Source organism: Oryzias latipes, chromosome 10, assembly GCF_002234675.1.
Source record: "Oryzias latipes chromosome 10, ASM223467v1".
Classification (NCBI taxonomy): domain Eukaryota; kingdom Metazoa; phylum Chordata; class Actinopteri; order Beloniformes; family Adrianichthyidae; genus Oryzias; species Oryzias latipes.
This window is the reverse complement of record NC_019868.2, coordinates 22,500,739-22,527,581: the sequence shown is the minus strand read 5'-3', so window position 1 is coordinate 22,527,581 and position 26,843 is coordinate 22,500,739. Positions and strand designations below refer to the sequence as shown.

The 26,843-nt window shown below is 38.2% G+C and overlaps 1 protein-coding gene across 1 annotated transcript in view; it reads right to left on the bottom strand.

Annotated features, from left to right (window-relative positions):
• The window catches only part of tenm1 (teneurin transmembrane protein 1), a 212,672-nt gene that overhangs the window by 88,489 nt on the left and 97,340 nt on the right, over positions 1 to 26,843 (bottom strand). Inside the window, exons 7-10 of the mRNA XM_011480413.3 lie at positions 15,234 to 15,436; positions 12,431 to 12,638; positions 6,291 to 6,392; positions 3,969 to 4,163 (exon numbers count right to left, since the gene is read on the bottom strand). Of these exons, the coding sequence (XP_011478715.1) occupies positions 3,969 to 4,163; positions 6,291 to 6,392; positions 12,431 to 12,638; positions 15,234 to 15,436 (708 nt within the window). The remainder of the gene's footprint in view (positions 1 to 3,968; positions 4,164 to 6,290; positions 6,393 to 12,430; positions 12,639 to 15,233; positions 15,437 to 26,843) is intronic.

The window sequence follows — 26,843 nt, the reverse complement described above, 5'->3', positions numbered from 1 at the left end:
CTTTTTTTTTACAAGGCTGAGATGTAAGAGCAAATGACAGAAAGTGACTGTAAGATGTTACTAGTTGTTTAGTATTTTCTTGGCTAATCAGGAAATACATTTAAAAACCCAACAGACAGAAAAAAAAGTTTCAGGCTTGGTTGCTTGAAAATCTCCATCATTTGGTACAGAAAGTGACACAAAGAAGAAGAAAAACCAGCAGATAAGGGGAATGTTTTTATCAAACACCTTACTTGAAGGTTGATAATGTTTCAGTTGTAAGATAAAAAAGTAAAACAAATAGATTATCAATTTATAAACCTATAATTCATGTTTTGTAACAAAAGAATGCTCATTTACTTGTTAGTGAGGGTTTTATCAATATTGTACATTAAATTATTGTCATAGTGGAGAATCACTTCAACAAATCCGAATGTAGGATACATTTTTGGTTGTAAAGTACTTTATTTTTTATTATCATACTTGTTTCCAATTTCTGTGATAGCCAGAAAACTCTATGGTGTTAGGTTGTGTCTTATTTTTTGGCTAATGAGCCAAAAACTAATTATTGGTTACTCAAATGAACAGATTTATGAAGTGGTCAACATAATAATTAACTACCAGAGAGGTCCTTATTTGTTCCTCATTACTCAGCAACTGTCGGTAAATGATGAAATATTTGTTTTTATTTGCCTTTTTCTTCATTAAGTGAAAAACTTTCTATTCTAAAAAGTTGACATTAAAAGGCAGAAAACACTTGAACATTGAGAAAAATATAGTGATACCTTATTCAATGGCATACACTTAATGGAAGTTCTGAGGAATTAAAAGTTATAATGTGGTGAACTTCATAAGTAAAGACAGTTTCTTTTGTGTATGAAACAAGTAAAAAAAGACATTTGGAACAATGCTTTTCTTAAAAAAATATTTTTTGTTTAAAACATTGCACAAAAAAAAGATGATGTTTAATATGGTAAATAAATGTAAAAATGAAGACAACTAGTTGATTGTTGTGTTGATTATGCGTGTACTAACAAAAACAAGCAGTAAGTTATGTCTCTATAGTTTTATGTATATCAATCTTAAATAAAATATTGATCAACATATAATACATAATGACTGTTGCATTGTAACAATGATAACATGATATTTGGAGCTGTAACTGCCATTGTTGTCAAATGATTTTAGAGAGTGAATGAGAGTGTACCTGTTCACCTGCAGGTTCGGTCTTTTGTAGTGTTTTATATATTTTTATTATTTATTTTAAAAAATCTTGAAAATGAGCTACATACTTTTTATGCACAAGAATAAATTCAAGAGCTTTGGACAGGGAATATTTTGTTTACTTTTGCGCGTTACAAACAACGGACCTTTGGCGTCTCTGGCGTCTGGTCAAGCATTAAAGTCGCTACTTGAGGTATTGGAATTGTATTTGGGTTATTTCCAGCAATAAAAAAGAAAAAAAAAACGAAATAACAGAAAATAGTATAAATGACATGGACATGATATTAACAATATTTTATTTAATTCTTTTTCATCTTTGTTTTTAAGCTGCACCCTGTAGGGGGCGCCATAGCAAATCCTCTCCCATAGACTAACCCACTCTCTGCTTGCTCCTCCCTCACACCAACCATCCTCATGTCCTCCTTCACTACACCCATGAACCTCCTCCTTGGTCTTCCTCTGGAGCTCCAGCCTCCACCCTTCCTCCTCTCCTGCATGTATCTGCAAAACATCATACATTCCTGATCCTGTCCGCCCTCATCACTCCCAAAGAGATCCTCCACATCTTCATCTCTTCTACCTCCAACTCAAATTGTGTAAAAACCTCTAAACCAACAACATGGCTGCTCTCAACACAGTCTTCTACACCTTTCTTTTCATTCTTTCTGACACTCTTTGGTCAAACATCACACCTTAACCCTTCCTCCACCCATTCTAACCTGTTAGCCCACACCTCTTCTCCTCTTTAAAACACTGTTTCTCTGTTAACCACAAGTTCTCAGTCTTTTTTTTCCACCTCTGCTCCCTGTAGCCTCACCACTCCACCATTCCACCTACCTCTGTTTCAGTTACCTACTACATGTACATTACAATCTAAAAATCTTACAGTTCTAATTTTAGCCCGTGTGGTGGTCCCAGAACATACGACAGCCTCTATAAAAATAATAATAACAATATTCCTCAATATTCATATACAGTATGGTTCAGTCATTCAATCAATTAGCATAAAAAAACAATTTAAACATAAATTATTTATTTAATTTTCTGCTTTTGATATTGTTGAGCTTCATTTAAAATCATTTATTTAAAGGACGAGGAGGAAGAAGTGATCTAAGTGGGAGACAGGCAGCAGCAATTCCAAGGTCTCTTTTATAAAAGACCTGTAGAGGGGATTTTTTTTAAATCACTTAGTCCTTTGTTTATTTGGTGACTTATATATGTCACATAATGAATGCATGTGTACTGATTCTCTTTTAGACATTTGCTTCTATTTATTCCTCATAGATGTTTTTTTTTTCCAGCACGTTCTATTTAGCAAATGCGACCTCCCACTTCTTCCTTTGCTGCATCAAGTTTGGGTGTTGTTGTGACTTCAGTGTACAGCTGGTTCTCTAAATTTGTTGTTTAATTACTGCCAGCAATCATATCCAACAGGAAATGCAGCCAGTTCTCTCATCAGGAACCACAAGCCTTTAAGCACTCTTGGGTTTGAGGGAGAAGAAGCTCAGTGTGACTCATTTATTATTGAAGTCTTTTAAAATGACAGTATGATCCAAACAGCATTCTTCCATCCAGCAAAAAGCCTGAACAAACTCCCACTCGTCTTTGTTTTTACTTCTCTGATTTTATCCTTTAACTTGTGCGGCATCAGCCGATTATCACTGCTGTGCACTGTGACGCTGCAGCAACACTGCAATGTAACGCTTGGCTGAACTTTCCTGGAACCTCAGTTATGCTGGATTATCCACAGTGGAAAACAAGGGAATTGTGAGGAGAGTGTAGTCTAGTTTTGCTAGACCATGTAATAGCACAGTCATATGCGTAATAATTGCATTCTAACTTCATTTGTATGATATGGCCATGGTTAACACTGCTGTCTCACAACAACGATTTTTGCTCCTTTGAGTCTTGGCTGGGGGTCTTTTCTCTGTAAGTCTGTGACTATTTATAGATGCAACATTCTAGATAAAGGAAAGGCTAGTGTTTTTGTACATTTTGTGTGCAAAGACAATTCAGAGTTTTTCAAATAAAACATAAAAAGAAACATTTAAAAAAGAAAGATTGAAGAGATGATTATTAAAATAAACATTTGAAGACCCACTCTGATAAAAATTGTGTTTTTAGTGTTGTTCTTGTAGCATTTTTTTTAACCCTTCTGTTATCTTAGATGACCCCACCCTTGCATTGACGTGTTCTCCCTACCATGACAAAGGTGGATAAAGGTGGAAAGATTTCATGTAATCCATGGACACCAGTGAAGATCACAAATCATTGAAGAAAAAAAGTTCAGAGCACTGTCTAGTGGGTCTAGATGACCCAACTCCCAATGTTAAAGTGCCTAGGATATCACAAGGGCTAAAGACGGAGGACAAGTTTAAAGAAAAAGGAATAAAGCTCAATGTTGCATTTCAGGTGTTTACATCTTCAAATAATTGTGAATCAGGAGCAGACGGAAAAAGGACGTTTGAAAATGAGTGTATTTGTGATGCAGAAAATACACTGGTTGGGCCACAAGATCCCTGCCCCGCTTCATTCTGATGCTTCGACTTGTAAAAGTCGAGGATAAGATAAGAAGATACTTTTCATTATTTAAACAGTAAAGCCATACAAAGTATACACATACAAATGAAGTAGTCCCGCCTACAAGTGTTACCATTAGTAAGTACATCAGAAAACACACTGACTTTCTCCTTTGCTACCTAAAATCCTTGTTTTGACTGAGAACAATGCCAGAACATTTTAAATCATGATTAAAAACCTCTTACCTTGCTCGCAGTTAACCCCCTTGTAGGCGGGACTACAAATGCAGACGCCCTGGATGCAGGTGCCGTGGTTGGAGCAGGTGGGGTCGATGCACTGATCCTCCTCCACGTTACACTCGGCCCCCTTCCACCCAGCCAGACACGCGCACTTTCCTTTCTCATACAAGCCGTTGCCGCTGCACAGCACCGGGCATGAATCTGGAACATAAAAATCAGGGATTACTCATATACTCAATGGTTTGCCCATATGAACCCCCACACACTGGTGCAGTATATTAACTGGGAAACGGCGTTAACCTACCATGAGTGGGGCTACGCTCTCTTATCTCAGCTAGTGCGCGGATTCAGCAAATCCTTGAACGGCCTCTGTCTCCGCATCGTCTTTTTTTTAAATTTCTTTTCTCTCACACACACTCGAGCTTATCCCTCATGCTGTTTCAATTTACTCAAGCACCACCTGAGCCTGGCAACCACGGCAACCCAGAAATTGTAGAAATCCCCCCCAACATCACCTCTCCGGTTCTGAACAGGCCGTGAAAACAATCGTGAAAACGGAAGATTAAGAAGGAGAGCATTAGGCGTTTAAAGAATGGGAGTGGGAAGCAGAGCTATCTCCCCGCAGTGATGCAGAGCTGTGCGGCTAATGTAATGACAGCCAGGTAGAAGAAAGTCGGCAAATGTCGGATGACATGCTGACAGTTACGGCTCAGGAAATCAAATGCATTAAAAGGAAGGGTCCGACTCTTTTTCTGGGATATTATTGCGGCGAAGGCCCAGCACATTTGGGGGTTGGGCAATTGTGACTCACTTCTTTGATCCTGTGAGAATGTTACAGAGCAACAACGTCGCACTCTGCAGAGCTCATGCTAAAACTAGATGTTAAAGTTTTCAAAGAGAAAACACCTCCTTCACACACAAATGAGCAGAGATAAGAAGAAAATCTGAATAAATTATGACTGTAAACAAATCACAAGAAATTCTAAGCTCATCACCTGTTCCAACACAGCTAGACAGATGCTTCTTCTACACAGACAGCATGTCCATGGGATGAAGGAGATGAGAAGGAGGAAGATGGATAATGAGATGGAACAAAAGGAGGCGACGGAAAGACAGAAGTTTTGTGAAGGACTCATAAAATATCCCACTGATCCCCTTTATTTCAATGTCATTATTCCACATAGTGTAAGTATTGGTAATAACGAGTTAGCATTCAAGTAGAGAGGAAGTCTTCGATGACAGTCAGCCACATGTGCAACAGCAAGCAAGTCAAAATTATATATCAGTCCCACTAAACACTTCCTACAGAGGATTTCCATCAAAAGAAATCCATCCAGTTTAGCTTTTGCAACATTTTTTTATGTGAAACATCCCAGCAGGAAGTTTTCAGTCTGACTGCAGCTTTATTTAAAAAAAAACAAATAAAACAGCAGCCTTGTGACAGGAAATAAATGGAAAATGAAGAAAGTAGGCTTATTAAATGTAGAAAAACTAAAATGGACTTCTGGGATGTTTCTTGGTGAAACTTTATTTTTACTGATGAGACACGAGGTGTGACTGCTTACTACACAATGACATGGTAACAGTTTGAAGCTGGAATGCCACAAACTGAATCCAATGTTCCACCATTAAAAAGAATCGAAGGGGAGATTGCACATGTTTATGTTGAAAGGGTCAAGCATGTGTGTTGTGCAAATTCAATACATTTATTAAGCTTAGTAAAAGCCAACTGAAAGCTTTTTCTTAATTGTTACTTGCTTTTTAGCAAGTTAAATAAAAAGGATTTTTCGGAATTTTTATGGTTTTGTTGTTACACAAATCATATATTAAACCGGATCAAAACCGTGACCCACAAATCAAAGTTTGAACCAAATCTTGAGGAAAGTGATTCTTGTCTCCCTTGTTTGAAGAAACCAACAAAGTTTGACATAGATGTAAAAGAGTTTTTGGAGAGGTTTTAGTCCTTCTGATTGACTATGTTGGTTTGATCGTATCTTTTCCATATGAATATCATCAAACGTTATCTCAGTTTTTCTACCTTTTTATTACAGTGTGGTTTGCAATCTGTGTTCACATAGTGAACCACACCAGGGTTTAGTTGCAAGCAGGTTTTGGAAGGAGTTCAAATGAGTTTTCACATCAACCCAAATTCTATTAGTTTTCTCTTTTTAATAATGCTTGTTAATATTACAATATTAAATCTACTAGAACAAGTTCAGCAGCAGTGAGCATGCTGTGCTTTTTCATAAGACTTGACTGCAATAAAAGAATGGAAAAAAAAGCATGATATGAAATGATAACAGGCTCATCTGTAAGTACACTTCCTACCTTTGGCACATTCGGGACCCAAGAAGCCAGCAAAGCAGTGGCAATGTCCGGCCACACACTCTCCATTTCCATTACAGTCTGAAGAACAGCCGTCCATCGAGTCTGCAAAACAACACACACACACACACACTGAGTCACAAAATCAAGCAAAAACAGCAGATCTCGACAGTATTCGGCTTGCGACTCCATAGGCTGGCATTGCTCTCATAGTTATTGAATGAAGGATCTGATAAGCAATGGATGGCTCCCTAGACACTGAGGCTACATTAGATTAGTCTGATCCAGCTGCTATCTCTCTCTGGGGAACGGCCAAGCACTCACTTACACTCAGTGGCACTAAGCACATTAAACTGCATTACAGGTTGAAAACACGCTGAACGTAAATTTACAAACATCAAGGCTTAATCAACAAACTGTTTACAAGGGCACTGTCTGAAACAGAACTGAACAACATAGAATGTGACATTGCTGATGCACATGTGAGCGGAGAATGGTTAATTCTGTGTCACTGTTCCACTCGGGGTATAGAGAAAAGATCAATCTGATGACTGTTCTTACTAGTTCTTTGTCTCATCTGCATGTGAGGATTTCATCATATCTTTCTCTAGGCTATGTGCCTTTCATCATGTTCCTCAATCAGACTTGAATTAGCTGCCTTCCTTTACTGTTTTCCTGTTCTGCCATTGATACGTCCATCATGTCAGATGCATTCTGCGGGAACAGGCGGCATGGCAAAGATAGATAAAGAGGGGGAGCACTTTTATGCTTTTGAAGCATTATATAAGCCTGCTGAGCTCTGTCAGCTCTGCCCGGGATGGAGGATTGTGGTGAAGACGTACCCAAAGCTGGCAGAGTGGTGGGTTTGAACTGAGGGGGTAGATATCAGCTAGCAAGTGAGATGCGTTTAAGTTAGATAAAATAATTAAAATGGGGTGTCAAAGATGTCATCCTTTATTTGACCCCATGCAATGGCGCTCAGCGCCTCAGAACAGAGAACAACTGCCGAATTGAACCAATGCAGTCCCCCCTGGCTCGCTCTGTTCAGGATGACAAATCCCGTTAGCGGCGCAGTCCGTGCACGCGCGCACACATCCAAACAGATGCGGGCAGAGTTATTAAGTGACACCCGCCTTGAGGCGCGTGTGACACATGCTAACGAGACAGGCCCTGCCAGTAGCTGGCAGCATAGCGGTATCCTCCAGAGCAGTGCATCACTGCAGAAACCAATGTCATTTTCACCTCCATCACCTGTCATTGTCACACTGATGGAGAGGAGGAGTGCCAATCATCTTTTCTGCTGCACAGTCAGGAGGACTTGCATTTGCTTCCCAGTGTCTTTCTCTTAGAAAACGCAAAGAGGAAAATTCCAATAATGCATCTGGCACCTTGACACATGCAATGGGCAAAATCTGATCTGCAAGGTCACAGAGTTCATTTTAATCCAGCTGAGATGAGCAATTTATCCAAAAGCTCACAGGACTGTGAGGTTGAAGCTTGTAACAGTGATATAAGTGCTGTATCTCTCAGGTCAGTGTCCTGAACATAAAAGTCTCCAGGCAATTAAGAGCTAATGTCTGAAGAGAAGTGTTGCGGTGAAGCCTATTGTGTAATATTGTGTGTGTGTGATAGACAACAGCTCTGTTCTTTCCACTGACTAAACCCTTTCCTGTTAGAAATCATTCATGCCATAAGTTATTGAAGTTAAACGCTATTATAAAAATGGTGCTTCCAGCCAAGTGATCTGATTGGTCAAATAAGCATTCCAATTGTACTTTATGAGCATGTAAAGTTTCAGCCCTGCTTTATGACCCTTGGCTTTATAAATTGATGAAAAAAATGAATGTGCTGCTCAGCTAAGTACAAGTATCCCACTGCTTAATGCCAGTGTTTTTTTTTTAATTATTTTTATTTTACTTTAATTTTTTAAGTTCTATGTTTTCATAATTTACCAGCTATGTGCTAAGCGATCTGTTATTTTAGAGGAGCTAGAAAGTTGCATGAAGTATAACAATTATGCATAATTAATTGCAGAAAGAACTGCTATCTGCTTGAGTAGATTTAAAGATGGTGTTAGAGTGAAGGTGGCCAAATGGCAGGAATCATTAAGCCACAGCTTTTGTAGGTTACACGCAAATGTCAATAGCAGTGGAGGAGGAAATGAGGATTTAGTGAGAACATCCGCTGCTTTTTTTCTTTTCTTTCGGTTGAAACGTTTTCGGAGGGAGTCTTTAATGACAACAGTTCTTCATCATCCATGCTTGTTTTTGCATCCTTCCACTGTCAGTTGCAACAATCAGCATCCTTTTTTTTTTTACTGTTCTGTTTTTTATTGTTGTGACTTTCTGTGTGGAAACACTTATTTATGAGAATACTTGGAATGCCACTGTATGATAAGAAAAAAAATGGAACAAATAAAGTGAGTAAATAAATTATGAGACAGAAAATGACACATGAAAGTACACAATCACCTTTCTGGGAGTGTTATTGTTGAAATGTCTGGATTCTGCAGTGTCTGCTGTCATCTGATGTTGAAAGGTTTAATTTATTCATGGTTTGTTTTCTTTTCTGCCTTTTTGAGGGTCTCATATTTATCCCTTTCAATTTGGGGGTTGAAAATTCAGCAATACTTACTCCTTACATAATCGCTTGTTATCTTGACAGTTTTTAAGAAAACGTTTAACATTTTAGAATCCACTCAACTGTGAATCAAATTACGTTTAATTCAGTTTTATTTCAATAGTGTAGTCCTTGTTGTGTTTTGTCCAGCTGTAGCTTCAAGGACGATAAAATGGTTCATTATTAAAAGACTACAGAAACTGAAAGAATTTGCTTTTAAATGACTTTTTAAAGTTCTTACAAACATGTTTTAACATCAAAAGTATTTTCAAATATCTACAACTAGCAGTCTCTTTTGAAATGTCTTGATTTTGCAGCGTCTCCTGTCATCTGACATTCCAAGGTTGTAATTTATTCATGTTTTTTTTCCCCCTTTGTGCTTTTGTGTGTTTTTGTCTTTTTATCTCTTTTCTTCTGGGGTTTTAGCTGGAGGTTTAGCAACACCTCCTGCTTATCTTTTATGAAGTACACAGATTTTCTAACATCTATTCATGGATTCACACATAAATGCACATTTTGTTTTGACAGTTTTGAAGAATCTAACTGGACAGAAATCCAATTATCCAAAATTAGCTGTGATCCCAATGCATTTATTTCAAAAAGATATTTGTGTAAATGATTTTTTTTTTTTTACTTGAAGTAGCGTGAGCTGTCATGCAGGGTAGATGTTGTCCTGCTGGGCGGAAGCTCCAGCTAGGATGAGACGGTTGATAAATGACCAACAACATCTGCTTTGAATGTGCTTCTCCAAGCGAGTTTAAAGGTTTAGCAAACATACAGTATTTTAATACCCCAAACATTTCCACATGCAGACAGCAATCACCACAGTTTCATGTTTTAAACATATTTCAATTTTTGGTAAACAAGATTCTTTTGATTTTTTTTTTTAATTGAACTGCTTTACAATATCTTTTTTTCTCCCTCTCATTAATGCTCCACCTTATTCGTTGTATCAGGTTACTGTTTGCTACAGAAAAGCTCAATTTCCCGACAGAGATCATCTCATTTCTCACTCATCTCTCCATAAAGCGCTGCTCTTTGGGCTGGAGAGTGTTCTGCTTCTAAGAAGAATTTACTGTACTGTGGCTCAGTGGTTTTGATTTTCTGCCTCTACGGCAATGCAGTGTCTGCTTGTAAACCTCGTTAGAGGAATAAACGGGCAGTGTAATGAACTTTGACACCAATCCATTAATATTGTTTTCCCCTTTTTTTTCCAAACCAAATCGCTTGATGAAATATTTTTGAAAAATCTAAGCAGAGTAAAGGTTTCTATTCCAAGCCCATCTGTTGTGTGTATATTTGTTTTGATTATTGAAGAAAAGGTTATGAGAATAAAAGGAAAAGGCTGCCTGTTCCCAGTTTTTCTCAAAATATGCGGCTCAAAAGCGTCTGGTCTATTCCAGACTTTACAGAGAGAAAACACGTCAACAAATGTTTGACGGGGTTGAAATAGAATCTGTGTCTCGCTGTCACATGCTGTCAGTCATTGTTAAAAGGGCTCTGTTGATATGAAAGATGTCTTCCGTACATTGTTTTTCTTGGGCTGAGCTGTTTACCGATTGATTTACAACTTTAGCTTTTACGAGAATTGCAAATATTTAGCTTAAAAGAAGATAGACAGCAGTGGAGAATGCTACAAATCCTTTTTTACAAAGAAAACCAACAAAATAAGCAAAAATAAAACAATTTTCAAATGAATAAAAGCAAAGACTTTGTCACAAAGTTGAGCTTTTCTATAAATAAGGAAAAACATTTCTGGTAGATCACTATTAGCATCTTCTCGTAAAAACCTTTACCGTTAAAAATCTTTTTTATTTCCTTTTGAAATGATGCCATGGACAGTGTGTGAGCAGCTGTGCAGTAAGTGTGCATCCCAGCCGTCCAGAAATTCACCAAATGTGTTCTTCCAATGCCAAACTGCTTTTGTTACTGTTACAATTAAACATGGCTGAATGTCTGGTTCCCCAGATTCCTGTTTGTTATCGGAGAATGAGGCCCCCGGGTCCAAATTCCGCCAACAGCAGTTGGATTAAAGGTTCAAGGTGTGCAGAAAAGGCCAGCATGTGTTTTGAAGCCTGAAAGAATAACTTTTTTTTGGTGGAGGTTGTTTGAGGGTTTGGAGATGGATTTCAGTCACTGGAAATTAGAAGAGCAGAAGACAACGCTTGTCCTGAAAGAACCCAAACTATCTCATGAGACCTAAGACTCATCTTTTTAGTATAGCTTTTCAGTTGTTTTTACATGTCCTCGTATTTTAATTTGATTTTATAGTCTGATTGTTTTTTTGGGATGTGTATGTGTGCTGTTTTCTTAGACTTTTTAATTATGCTATTGTTTGCTGTAATTTATTTAATTATGTAAAGCACTTTCGTGTGCTTTTTAGCAGGAAAGGTGTTATATAAATAAAGTTGAATTTGAATGTATCTATGGACAGTGGTGACAAGAGAGTAGGGTGTCATCTGACATGACCTGCTGGTGAATCAACTTCAAATCAGCTGACCTGCAACCACTGCTAAATAACACATGTTCTTTGACATACCATAAATATTTTACAGTTTAGGCAATCAACGTGAATCAGCTGATTGTGACATGGAGAAAAGCGACTTTTCATGTCAGCCTTGCACCCATTTGCAATACTAACATAAAGTGTTGCATAACAGCAAACAGCTGATTTTTCTGCCACAGAATCTGCTGGAATTACATTTATTGCGCCAACATGTGAATAATTACAGTAGCAGAAAGAAGGTCAACACTGGAGCTAACACTCGGTTGTAAAAGGCTTAATGAATTACTTATTACATTGCCAACTTGTCAAGTTTCTTTGTATATCATCATCGAGTCCACCAATCAAAAGTCAGAGGTAGACTCAGCCCTGATGGTTATTCTAATAAATGCATATTCTCTAAAAAAAACAAGCCAAAAAAGTGAGAAAAAAAAAAAACATTATGTAAAGATGCATTGTTTCAACAAAGAAAAAAATAATGCATTTGTAACTATTCATACGCATTTCATAAATGCTGAAAGTTTAGACATAATTGTTTGAAATGAATGGGTATGTGCCCCCCCTATTAAATGACACACTGTTTAGATTTCACCGTACATTAATCAACACCTTTTGGGGCTCATTTCAACGCTGCATCCTCCAATGGACTGCTGGACAGAGGCAGCCAAGAAGTAGCGCTGATAATTATGCACTTCTCTGCATGTAGCCATGTACTCTTGCATTATTCAAATCCTTCAATTTACACTCCCATCCGTGTGTGTCATAGCAATGAGCTGCAGTTAGCAAGCCCCGTCATTACTGGAGGAGCTGTCCTCCCCTCTCTAACTGCTGTCTCCTGCCTTGCCAAGCTAACTCTCATAGTAGCAAGTTTCTCTCAGATGCAGACATGTTCCACACCAGTCTCTGCCATGTCCATTTTACACAAATGGATAAAAGAATAAGTGGGAATAATGTGGAGGAGCAGCCAGGGAATGACACGGGAAATGTAGGCTGTAATAAAAGTTGCTGTATTCTTTCTTACCTATAGGGGTGCTGTGGAGTAAGACTTGCTCCAGGTTACGTCCATCGTTATAAAGAGCGAGGTGCCATGTGCCGGGGTCCATATACTCGATGAAGCCTGTTTCTTGCAGGCCATTCAGCAGCAAACCTTTTGGTGCTTTGGCATTTGAGACTGGATCTGTCAAAGACCTGGGCAGAGCTTTCCCATCCAGAAGTTTCACGAAGTCAAACTAAGTGAAAGACAAAATCATAATCAGAAAGACTTGTTTTTTATAGTTAAACATTGATAGAAACTTTGCAAAGGCATAAAAAATGTACATAATAGAGGTGTAATCATATATTTTAACATCATTTCAATTCATATAACCATTTCTCAATGACAATATGATTCATAGTCGATATTGGTTCATTTTGATCGATGTGATTTGATCCGATTCGCTCACCTAACATTGATCCACGACATCTTTAGTCAAAAATTCAACCAGTGTGTGATAAAAACCTGGACATTGCAAGAAAATCAAGTGTAAATGTGCACAAACAAGCCAGTAAACAAGAATTAATGACAAATTCATGCACATTTTAGTTTCATAAAGGTCAGATCACTATTGTTTTTCAACATCAGAATAATCCAAACAGCAAAATTGCAATTGTCTTCACACATTGGACTATAAGGATGGCTTGATCATTTTTTTCGCTGCCATCACACGTGTGTCTGCTGTATGTGATAGTAAAATAAACCAAGTATGCCTTAATCCAAATGGTATTTTTCCAATATCTATATAACCGATCTATTTCATTTTGAAACAATTTTCTAAGGTCAATTAGATTAACAACTGGCAACAGAGAGATTGATTGATTGGATTGTGAAAAAATTTAAATCGATTAATTGATTGAGACGATTAATCGTTACACCCCTACCACATTATAAATGCAGTCTGAGGCTGCTTTTGGCATTGAAGTAAATTTAATGGTGTCAGAAAACTCCCTGAATATAAAAAAAATAAGGGGAAAGCGTTGAATGTGCATTATGCATGTGAAAGTAGAATCCAAAGGAAGGTCTTCTTGGTCATTTTGGAACTCTGTGTGAAGGCTTGACACGCTCGTAAGGGCATGGAAACCTAGCAGGTTTTCACCGAAACGGACCTCTATTTCATTTGTGCTTCTTTCTCACCCTTTGTAACTTTCCCCACCACCCTCCCGCCCCCCTCCCATTGTATCCATCTTTAGTCCTCCTTGAACCAGCCAGCCCTTGCTGAGTCTTATTCCCCCAAGGACTCTGTGTCACAGTGGTGTCAAAACCAGCTAATTAGACCACTCCAAGTAGACGAGAGCAGCGACGCACTGATGTTAAAAAGCACACGACTGCGTGTGTTGTACCTTTGTCTGAACGCCTGCTCGCACATGATGCAACGTTGTCTTACTCTGTGTACAGCGTTTGTGTTCTTGCCTGAAATATGTAAATAATTGTTTCCTTTAGAAATTATTTCACTTCTCCTTTCTCCTTTGGGCAGAATTTCTCTGTGAACAATCAACCCAACAAATGCTTTTTCAGTCTCCAGATAGTTGCATTTGAAATCCCAGCTTCCATCTGGAGGAGAAGGACATTGAAAGCCTAACTACTCTGTGGAGTCGAAGCAAGTAAAAACACTTCTCCATCATCCCCGACACGGCGTTTTAACAGCTCGACAACTCGCCTTTAATTGCTCTCATTTACATGTTTTCCGGTTCTGTTGTCAGAACACGTTTAGAGTGGGGATTTGTTCACAGCTCCTTACAGTTACCTGCTAAAAAGGCAGCTAGCGTGCAGCTGCAATGACATATTGATTCCCTTGTTATTGTGTCTTCCCAAATTTGCATGACAAACAAGCATAAATGCAGTTTAGGGACACCTGTTTGACCACAAATCTATATTTAAAAAAAAAAAAAATGGAAATTGATTTGAATGCACTAAATGTGGTAGGAAATATTTTCTTTAAAGTCCCTGTCCAATCATCTTTCAATTTATTGTAACAGCCTAAAAAAAAGAAAAGAAAATGTCTTTTTCTAGGACATACTTTCTGCAGAGCAGCAGGAGTTCATTAGAAATTGACCTCTGAGTTGTGGGTGTAACTGTTTTTCCTCCATCTGTTTACGCGCTCCACCACTAGTTTACAGCCCATTACAAGTGCAACAAAAATAGTTGGCATATTGGAGCTATCCAGCCATTCAGTTTTGATTCAGATGCCAGCTCGGACAAGGAAAACAAAGGTGTTAATGGATCTATTTGTCTGCAAGTGGATGCATTGGAATGGACCGGAGCAGGGAGCTTGTGCTCCACAGATTGTAGTACCGTTCTCACAGCAACAAGCTTTTTCCAACAGCATTTTTTGTCTGCTCCTGATGATGATATGAATTAAGAAATACTCAGAAAAGCAATCTTTGCCTTAATTTTCTTAATGTATGTCTTCTATGATGAGAAAAAAAACGACACATCAACATGTCAAAAACACCATTTTCATTGGAGTGGGTCTTAGAGGGATACAGACATTCTAACAGAACCTTCTCCAGTTTTTGGTGGCTTTCTCTATAGTCTGTCTGCCTGCAGACAAACGGTGATGTTAAAACACATTTAGGGGAAAAAAAGTGTGTTTTATGCCCACACTAAAAGACAAGTGGGTTTTAGATTGTAGCACATGTATAATGCCAGGAAATCAATTTAAAAGCCACACAAATAACGGGAAGTCAAAAGCACATTTGAGTTTAGATGAAAGAACAAAACTGGCGTGTGCGCGGTCTGTGGCAGCCCGTCCAAAAGAACAGCATGCTACAAAGGAAGCCATCTCTACCTGAGTGTGTGTAGGCGGGATGTTCCTGCGTCCGTAGACCCCCAGCAGTGCGTTGTGTGTCAGGGAGAGATTGAACTTGACGTAGGTGGGATGGTGAACAGTCATATGAAACCTCCAGAAAAGTCCTGGTGGAATTGCCTGACTCTGCTGTGTTCCGATGTCCACCTCACCCCGGTCAATGGCGCGGCCTCTCACCCACTTCTCTGCAGGAAAACAAAACCGCAAAGAGGTGAAACCTTTCATTCATGAAGTGAAACTTTATCAAGGCGGACGAGGCGTTCTTTATAGTACTAGTGGGGGTGATTAATAACCAACCTGATGTCCTTAAACATCAGCATGATCAAAAGCTCTACTAATAAATTGAGACGGGATAGACATCCCAGCGCCTTGGCGCTGGTAAAAAAATCCTGCTTTTCGAAAACCTGTTTTGGCATTCCTTTGGATAGACTGTGCATAACGATGAACTGCTTTAGAAAGACTGTTTTGTCTCAGAGCTGTCTACTGGGGCTTTGTCATGTGCTATATTAGCATCTTCAAACAAGAACGAAAGATGGGTGTGTTAGCCTCTGTGTGGAGAGAGTATAAGAGGCTGGGAATGAAGGAAAAATAAGAGGTGCAGGACCTCACACAGACCACCGCATGCAATGCCTGACAACATCACGGCACGCAGATAGTGTCTTGACTGAGAGCATGCCTTTGTGCGCGGAGAGAAAAGGTCTTTCCAACAGTCCCTTTGCCATCTTTTTGTGCACTCCATAAGCTTTTATCAAGCACGAGGCCTGTGTCTTTTTTTGCAGGAGAGCAGGCGAGCCTCTCCTGCCCTCTTTGTGTTGGCCTTCATGGAAAGATATATCTCTGCTACTAAACTAAGATGGAGGAAATACGTTGACAGAGGGGAGCTGGCCGATCGTTACCACCACAAAGGCAGAAGAACAGTTAGGGGCAGATTCATGGATGAGTCCGCTCGCTCTCGATCTATAATGCCTGCAGCTTTACCACTCCATTATAGGGACAACACAGGCCAGCTGCCATATATCACATGTCATGTCACATAGGGAGGGAGCTAAGAGCGCAGGCTTGTGAGGTGCTCTGCAGCCTTGCTGGCAGAGCCTCAAAGATCACTGCTTTTGAGTTGATGGGGGTTTGTTTTGCTTTTCTTGGTTTGACGATATATTGGATCAGTCTTATTGATTGAGTATTCAACGACCGTCAAGCCACTGATTCAGTGCCAATAAAAAATAAATAAATACACTTTAGAGCACAGAGTTAAGTTTAAACACAGAAAGATAGATTAAAATAAAGAAATGCAGAAAATATGTATATTATTAATATAGCCCAGGTGTCTGTGACCCTTGACGCAAAAAGAGCAATTTGGGTCAAATTTTTACCAACCAAACCCATCAAGAGCCACAAAGTCTCACCTCACAGTTGAAAAGATACACTTTTTAATTTTTGCTGCCAATATGCCATTTATTTATAAAATGTAGTTTTTATTAGCAATATTTGAATTAAAAACAATATTATTTTTGCTATTTGTATAACAGTTTTATTTATTTTACGAAGCACATACAAGTTGCTTTCAAAATAAATGCATCCCATGTCAAATAACCAATAAACTATTGTTTTTTTTCCAAAAAAATTGCATTTTTCTTTATAGCTAAAGAGCTACAATAGAGGGATAAGAGAGCTCTAAGAGGCTCTGCAGCCTTGGGTTTTGGACCTCTGATATAGCCAAGCATATGTTTCATTCATACATTTATTCTTTACACAAGAATGAAGCCTGTTGAGCGAAAATGTTCTTGCACATTTTTTCTACAACAAACACTTAAACAACATGCAAGGGTTAGAACTGTGATGTGAGACACAGACATTGTCCAGATTTTTCATTCTTTCAACCCCTCCAAAACCTGCACACCGCACAAGGGGCCCATTGGTGCTGTTCAGCTGATAAGCGCACGCTCCGTGCTTGCAGCCTGACTGTTAGAAATGAGAAAATAAGATAATACAGCCATTTTACAGGAACTTACGTATCACCTGCACTCCCTGTCCGTGCGGCACACTGGCGTAAGGGGCCGGTACGCGCGTCTCTCTAATAACGAGAGTGTGGCATTAGGGCAGCATACAATGCCATCACTCGTACGTCATAAGTGCATTGAACTTACATTATCCTTCCAAATACTTCACAATACACTGACCACACGCACGGCCCATTTTCATGATGTACCTTGAGGTGGCCGCACGAGCCTCAAGGGAACTGCAAGACAGCTGTGCTCCCTTTAAGATGTGTTCGCTTCTCTACATGACCCTCCACAGGACCGGACAACCCAAAAAAAACACAGCACCCGTACAGGTCAATCTCTTATAGGGTTGCATGTGACTTAAACAATAGATGTGCATTCGTGGAGAATTTTAGCCTAAAATCACTAGGCGTTTGTAAAAGTGATTGTAGTTGATATGATTGTAGTAAATATTATGTTTCCAACATCTTTCAGATTATGTTTTTCTCCCCCATTTTTGTTGTTGTCAACTGCTGTGGTAGAGCTGAAGTGTGAGAGTTTAAAGCTAATTGGATTTGTTTGGAATCTAACATCAATTTAACTTTAACATTAACTTCAAAAGGACCAACAGCCCGACTTCACCAGCAGTGACTTGATAATGACCCATAGGAACACTTAATTTATTTAATATTTCATGAATTTATGTAATCCATATTTCATTAGAAAAATGGAGATGTTTGAAATATGAGCCAGAGATGTTTGAAGTCGGTGCTTAGCAACTGTCAGCGGTGCTCTAAGTAACATTTGCTTAATATCCAGCAGTGGATGACTTTATCCATCTTTATTTATAGTTTGTGACTCTGCTTCAGTGTAGAAACATTTTCTCTTGTGCTAATAGAAATGCAATTAGCATTGCTTATCTTGGACAGAAAAAAATAAATGTTGGTTCAGAAGAAGAAATGAACTCCCTTTTGCGCTACTTTATTAATACATGTACACCCACTATTATATTTAAGACCTTCAAAACATTGCAAGAAAATTTGGGGTGAGAAACACTACTTTGAAGATAGAATGTGTCCCATGATGCATTTGTTTATGTTTTGCTTCATTTCGATTTCTACGAATGACTTTTACGATTTGGTTTCTGGAAATGTAAGTTTTTTTATTATTTCTGTTATTTCTTTTGCTTGTTTAGTTGCCGTTGTGATCTTCATTGCTTTTAAGTTGGATTGTTGATGTTATTTGCAAGTTAGGGCCACCGTAATAACCAGATTAGTTTCTTATCACCAATAATCTTTCAACTTTCAACTTGAAGATTCTTTCAAAGTAAAATTAATTGGAACCAGATGCAATTAGAGGATAGATTACGGGCTATCTTTAAATCCAAATTAAACATAACTACAACTTTTGGTTAATTTGAGATGGGGATTAAGTATGCAATTTTTAGCTGTTATTGATCTGAGCTGTAACAAAATGTTTTTCACTTTTAGAGAAATGATTGTAGTTAGTTTTTTTTAACTTACACATTGTAAAAAAATAACTGCTGTAGTATAAATATGTTTTATGCTATTCTAATGATGTGTTTTACTTTTTTTTTATCTTCAATAGCTTTACTGAAAATAGGATGAAAACAAATGCTTTCAATAGAAATTGTAGCGGTAACAAGAGCTAGAACAAAATTCATGTATTTTACCCTGTAACAATTCACATCTCTATTCATTTTTTCTCTTCAAAGAAATTGTTAGAAAGTATGTAATTTTGAGCCCAGTCTAGTGCAGCGGTCTTCTTTTAATGATAATCTTCACTCCTGTGTCTGGCCATGGAAGTATAAAGGCCACAACAGGGGATGATGTCCTGAGGAAATCCGCCTTTTATCCCTGACTGGATGAATAGAGCATGAACAGGCCATGGCAGTTGGCAGAACACTTCCAAGCTGACTGACAGGCTGGCGGGCACATGAGCAAGCAGGTCCTTCTGATGCTAATTACTGTACAGCACCTCTACGCCTGATGCAACAAGGGGACATAAAGTGGCTCTCGGGTCAGCCACAGGGGTGGATGGCAAAGAAGAAGGCAGGGGGGTGGAGGAGTTAAAGGCAAAGGGAGGAAAACAAGAGATAATAGGACCATGCCTCTGGAAGGAGTGGCAGTGTCCATTTGAAGTTTGTGATGCAAGAGATGTTTTTTTTTCTTTCTTCTTCTGTCTCATCTGTGAAGAGTAATCCCGCAACCTTCAGTAAAAATAAATCCAGTAAACCGAGACTAAAGTGTCAGTATCAGGGCTCCTCCTGGCCTCAATGAGCTGCCCAGATCCCCGCTGTCAGTCAGGGGCCACCTCTGTCCCTGAGCACAATACCTGAGATCATCCCGTGAAAGGACCCTTCATGGCAGCAGATCTGTTTATTTCCCCTTGGCAGACAAATGAATGCAAGCGTAAATAAACATGCAAAAAAGAAGGTTTCACACTTTACCATCTCGCCATGACTTTAGGGGAAAAACAGCTTAAAATTCACACTACTGTTAGATACTTTAAAGAAAATAACAGATAAATAGAATTGCATAAATTTCCTCTTGTGTTTTCCATCATTAGTAGGCAGTAAAAAGAGAACACAAAATGTTTATTTTAAAATCTCTGGCTTGTTTAAAGCGCTGATTTAAATATTGCTCCGTTTATTCATGTCCACCATCGAGCATAATGTGGTTTTGATGGAAATGATAAATCATTAGCCGACTGGCTTGCTAAGGCCTAAATATGGCTCATTATTATAATGATGCCGCATCATCCAAGCACACTGGCCGAAGGGGCTTTATGGTTTGACACCATTCGCATTCAACATGTAAACATGTGTACATGCCGTTTTATTTCGGTTATTTGGTTTAATTAGCCGTTAAAAGCTTTCCAGGTCACGGTTTATCAGGATCAGAATGATTTCAGGTCTGAACTCTTAACCTCTCCCAGTTTTAATGGCTAATGCTCCATATTTTTATCCTTCATCTCTCATGTGAACTCTAAAAGTGGGAATAGGTTTTCCTGCCCAAACCGTTTGTCTGTCATGAATGTGTGTGTGTGTGTGGGGGGGGGGATATGCTAGCCAGGCCAGTGAAGGAAATTAACCACATTAGGACTAGGGACACAAGGTCTAATTAATTTCTCTTGCCTACGGGTTATTCAGGTAAAACAATTACACCTGTAATCTATTTTCTACGGAACAAAAGTGTCTTTGCAATTAATGCTATGATCCTTCAAATTGTAATGCAGAGAATGAACCTAAGGAGCAGGCGGGGTCCTGGTGATGAACGGGGGGGACTAGGATGGAGATAGTTCACACTGCATGGCGGCAAATCGCACACATATTGGTGCGGACAACATTAATAGTGTTCCACAAGCAGGAGAGATTGAGTTTGCCCCAGGATGAATAAAAATATCACAATGGGCAAGGTCTTTACAATTACTTTTTTCAATTAGGGTCCCTTTGAGCAGAGGGGCTTAATAAGCTTTCAGTTTCCCTTCTATACTGTGGAGTCTAATGAGTGTCACTCAGAGTAAGGAGAGGATAACGCTCTCGGCCTTGGGGCCTTCCATTACTTCCACCATTCCTTCTCACCTTCCACAATCAGGCCTTGGGTTATGACCTCGGCACATATGCCAGCAGATTTTCAAATGTTGTTACTTATTGGCGGTAAATTTGCAGAAAATTTCACTTGATCTTTACAATTCGACACTGAGATAAAGTAACTAAGTATTTTTTATTTTTTATAATTATTTTTGTTATTAAAATGTAGTAAAGCTTGTAAGAAACACATGGGCAGATCCCTTGGGGGATAGAACCAAAGCAGTCTAATGGGACAGGGCTTCTTGGACAGGTTATTTAGACACATTACAGAGGGACAGATGATTGGATGTAGACATTTAAGTTAATTTTTCAATAAAAACAAGGCAAATAATCATTATTGCAAATTGTATTTCATGAAAAATGCAACAAATAAGTAGTTTAAACAGACAAATGTTATTTCCTTTTTTTTTCCATAATTTTATTTTTTTGTATTTTATTTAATTATTTATAAACCTTTTTTTTAATATATAGCGACTGGATGGCTCAGTTGGTTGCGTGTATGAGTGACACAAACACAAATAAATAACAGGCTGATCACAGACCAGATGAAAGGGGGCAGTTCCGTTTCTGACACGTAAACAACCAATAAAATAAAAAATTGCGAAAATAGCTACGTCAGAGGGGTTAATGTAAAGTCCTTAGCAGCCCAAGTCGTCGCCTCAGCTCTCGGCTCCTCTTCCTCAGCTCCAGCGTTCATTTCTGGTGGTGCATTGAGCTTCATCCAGTGTGAAGATCCTTCACACTACTGTTTAACTATGGCAGCCACAAAGGTCTGGGTCCCCCTGTGCCGGTCCCCAGCCTGAATAATTTACTTTAAGTTGCTTCAGGAAGGACATCTGGCGTAAAAATCTCTGCCAAACCACCTGTGCAAATCAGTGAAAACTGATACGATGTGGGATATGCCTGAAGGGATATGCCGAAAGCTGAACAACAACAATTTGAAATTTTATGCATTTACAGTGATCCCTCGCTATAACGCGGTTTACTTTTCACGGTTTCGCTACCTCACGGATTTGCATCGTGCATTGTGTTCTTCATTCTGATTAGCTAAAAAGTCACTCTGCTTCTTCTCTACCTGTGCGTCAATAACGTTGCAGTTCAATATGTACACGTACGTAAAACAGCTTGCCAAATTTACATTATGTACGTACAAATTATATTGCAATTTCGAGTTTCTTTAAAACCCATAGAAAAAAAGCGACAACAACTGCCTATCACTATGTTCTTCCCCCGAACAAACACACCTGCACCGCGGGCTTCAAAAGAAGAAAACACTGCAGAGCGGAGTCAGGATGCAGCGGCTCAGTCTGAAGTCTGAAGAGCAGTAAATCAGAATCAGAAGTACTTTATTGATCCCACACGTGGGAAATTTGTTTCTCACCATAGCAACTGACAGCAAGCAGAGGGGGAAAAAAAAGACATGTAGCATAAATGCAAACAAAAAGGTAGTATAATTTAAAAAGCTAGTATAATTAAGGTAGTATAATTTAAATACACCTGAGTCACTATTTGTCCGACTGTACTTTGTATTTTTTTCATAATCATTTTAAATTTTCTCCCGTTTAATCCAATTACTCGGTATGCGGTGGGCGGGGCTAATCTCCGCAATTTGAAGCCTTCTGTTCACATTGATGATTAAAATTATTATTTGACAGTACAGTACAGAAGTTATTTGTTGAAAAAAACGTTTCTAAAGTAGTTTTATTTGTGAAACAAATGCTCGAGCCTGTAAAATGGTTTGGTATTTCTTTTCAATGTATAATAGAGTCTTAATTTTATAATAATTGTAAAAAAATATAAAGGTTTTCAACTTCACGGATTTTGCCTATCACGGTTTCTTTTTGGAACGTAACCCCCGCGAAAAACGAGGGTTTACTGTATACTGTTTCTTCACCGCAAAGCCAAGCTATATCTTTAAAATTTCAGTCATGCTTTCATGCCTGTAGTCATTGGGTGTACATGTCAACAGAGGGAAAAGGGACGGGTTTGTTTTATTTTAAATGGCAGGCATGTAGTAAGGAAGTTTTGCATTTTTCTACGTTTTAGAAACATGAGCTTGAAGGTCCATTTGTACACAACAATAAATATTGTTGTTTGTTCTATAAATCTAATAGACAATTATAGTTAACATTGTATTTTTTTATATTTGCCAAAAGGATCTTTCTGTTCCCAGTTTCTGAGAGGTTTGTTATTGTTCCCACAACTCCCAAGACCACAATAGGAGGCAGATTGTTCCAGACCATTCCACTATTCAACCCTAGAGGCAGACACCATTTATTGATGTTCATTTTTGATTAAAAAAAAGAAACCTCCCAAATAAATACATACTAATGAAATTAGATGGTAAACTCTTAGAATGCACATGTAAGCTACTCAATGGACTTATTTGAAGTGATTTCATTTTTGCATTGTTTTGATATTTTTTGTATTTTCTGTATGACGGACTGTGTGACCTTGGTTATGAAATGGCATGTTACAGTTTCACTTAACTAAGCTAATACATTTTACATAGTGTTTGCTGTTCACATTTTTATTTTAACATAATCTACTTTCAGTATTTTCTTTTTTTTTTTTTTTTTTACATCTTTTGTCTGGTTTTAAGACTGTTTAATCCTATTATGCCTTCATTTTCTAAAAGTCAACCGCCTGAAAGTGGGCACAAATAAAATATCATCTTGTAAGACTAAATCTGGCATATTCACATTTTTTATGTTTCCATATTTTAACATTTATGAGTGCGTATCGCTACTCCCTTTTTTTAAATAATTAATGAAATGACAGGATTAAAAAAATAACAAAGGCATTCCATTTTCTTTCATTTCAATTCACCTCCAGCCTGTGATTCCATTGACTGTCAACCCAATATTCTCTGTTTTGTCATAGCAATGCAATAAAGGAATGAAGAAAAAACCACAACACAAAAACAATGTGATACACTATATATATATAGACAATTATAGTTAACATTTATTTTAACATTGTATTATATATATATATATATATATATATATATATATATATATATATATATATATATATATATATATATATATATATATATATATATACTCAGAAATCTACCTTTTCTTAAGTGATGAACAATTTATATATCGGTCATATATGCACATTAATTCCAATTTTAAAAAAAATTAAGTTAAAAAATTACACTGAAATCCTTTTTTTTTACATTTTGGCTAAAATGGCATAATCATGATTAAAAGACCACTGGGAACATTTTCCAAAGATTGGGCTGTCAATTTAAAAGCATTTAAGGATGAAGCAGACTGAAACTTTTGTAAATGCTAAATTTAGTTTGAAAGTATTCAATATTTTTCAATATCTATATTTAACTGTGAAAATGTTCCTGTTTTCCTGTTAATCCCTCAGCGCCACTAAAACCAAATAATATAGGATTTGTCCTTCTGTATCTTTTATCAAAAGACAAAAAAAAGGTCCATAATTGTTTTGAGGCTTCTAAGCAGAAGAGACGTGCACTCTTCTTAAATGTTAAAAATAAAAATGAAGCATGTTGTTTAAAATGCTGGGCCATATACAGTATAGCTACAAGCTGGAGCTTAAAATTCTGTTCAGCCGCTTGTTTTGGATGCAGGCTAAGTTGCAGACAAACATGTTATTGCTGTTAGGCTTTCTCAACTTGAAGCATTGGAGCAGTGAGTTTACTAAATGATCCATATTCTGTGTGCATGTGTGTTTACGTCCATCCGTGTGCATGTGTTGGTTCCTGAGACTGTATCCCAGCGTGAGAAAAATCAATGGGACTGCTGTAACAGCGACGGGTCCATCAGCATTTCCACACGTGCACAGGCCTGCGCACACACACACAATTGGTTTCCTGGTGTGCGCACAAACAACTTGCATATTCCCTCTTTCTGTGCGCACGTGCACACTGCTTGGCCTCACTCCTTTTCACTCTCTCTGCACACAGTCTGGAATATTGATGTGCTCTTTAAGAGCACCCCCCCTCCTTCCCCCCTTTCTGTCTGTGTCACATTCCATCCATCTACACACCATTTCTAACCACAGCATCAGATAGGATGAAAACACTTTGGCAGTAACTCTGCTTATATACCATGGTTTCTACAATCATCACATGGGCTCAGATGGTGTCCCACAAGCTCAGTTTTTCATCAACTTCACATTCTAATGAGGCAATATGTGCTTCTACTGTATGTCACTTTGCATCATTTCATGTTATTAATACACTCTGCGTGCCACGTAGGGTGAAATATAACTCCTAAACTCTGAAGTACTTCATCAGGCCAAGGAACACACTGGCTGTATTTTTTTTTCAGGGCTGCTGTGCTTTCATCTTCGAAGTATATATATATATATATATATATATATATATATATATATTAGGACTACACGATAAGAGGAAAACTTGTGACATGCAATATTAGAGATTAATATTGCGATAACGATATAATTTGTGGCATATAAACAAATAGCGAAATAGCCAAAAACATTATTCTGATTTCATTGCAACAGTTTAAAAATTATACTCCAAATTACCCTCTTCGACATAGGTGACAAACATCTAACATAATAGAGCTCCATTCGATTGGTCAACAACGTGAAGGTGTCCATCCGATTGGTCAAATGCATATAGGGATTTATTTGATTCGTTAAATGCTTCATTTAAGGTTTATGATTTATTGCGATTTTTGTCATCTTTTGGGATATTGCAGAGCTGGATATTGCGATAATGATAAATTTGTGGTATATTGTGCAGGCCTATATATATATATATATATATATATATATATATATATATATATATATATATATATGTATATGTGTGTGTGTACGTGAGTGTGTCTGGTCTTGCCTACATGCCCTTATTAATACGTGTCAGATGAAGAAACACACAAAAAAAGACATCAACTCATCAACCAAAGGTTGATTATGATAGGATGAGTGGTTATTAATGTAGCACTAATTAGAAAAGCTTTTATGTGTGAAGAGATGAGATGGGGTGCTGGTGATCCCTGGAAACTGCAGGGAAGATAACAGAAAGAACATAAAACCCAACGCCAAAAAGAGTTGACGAGACACTCGCCATACGCAGTTGACACAACATGTCAATTAGTATCCAGCACAGAGGTGCAGGCTGCCTTTTAAGATAGATTAGAATTCTTATTTCAGGAGAGAAGCAACACATGAAGCAGAGATAATAACTCTGAGAGAGAGCCAATCTTCCTAGCATTGATGTTGAAATAAAAAGCTAAAAATACCTGAACAATACGAGGTCTCTCCACTCATTCCATCAAACTTGCTTCATCTCTCCCTGCTGTGCAATCATGTTAGAGACGAGCAGAAACTGATAACTATCCGCCTGCTGTCAGTCTCCACCGCTGTCTTCATAATCCTGCTATTTTAGCCGCTGCATTTGAAAATAAAATCATAATTTGAAAATAACTGAAGAACAATGTACAGCATTTTTCTCTGTTCTGCCAATGACTCAAAAGAATTCCTTCCAATGTGGGATGTTTGATGACATAAAATCGTTTCACTTTCAGCTGTTTTCTATCTTGTCTTTCTGCCTCTTGCATCTGTCAGTCACTCCGCTCTCCACCCACCATTTTCACTTCTTTCTCTTTCTACCATGACATGGTTTATCCTTTACTCCCTGCAGCTTCCTTTCACCATCCTTTGTGGTGTAATCTTGGGGATTGTGTGGTCTCTTGGTGTGAGAGGTGATGGGTACAGCAGGATGAGCATGATAATCTGCCACACTGGATTACAGCCTAATCTCTAATCTCTCCGGCCCTCCCCTGCCAGGGGACCACCTCCACCGTGCCAATTTTATTAATCTAAACCCCCCCCTGCATCACCGGCTTAGCCTTGCCCATTTTTATTTTCCGGCTTTCATCAAGCACATCAAGCAATGAGAGTTGAAACAATAGATTGTGGTGATGCAACACTCAGAAGTAAATTCCCTGACCCTTGAACATTCAACGGAGGCTTTAGCCACTGATG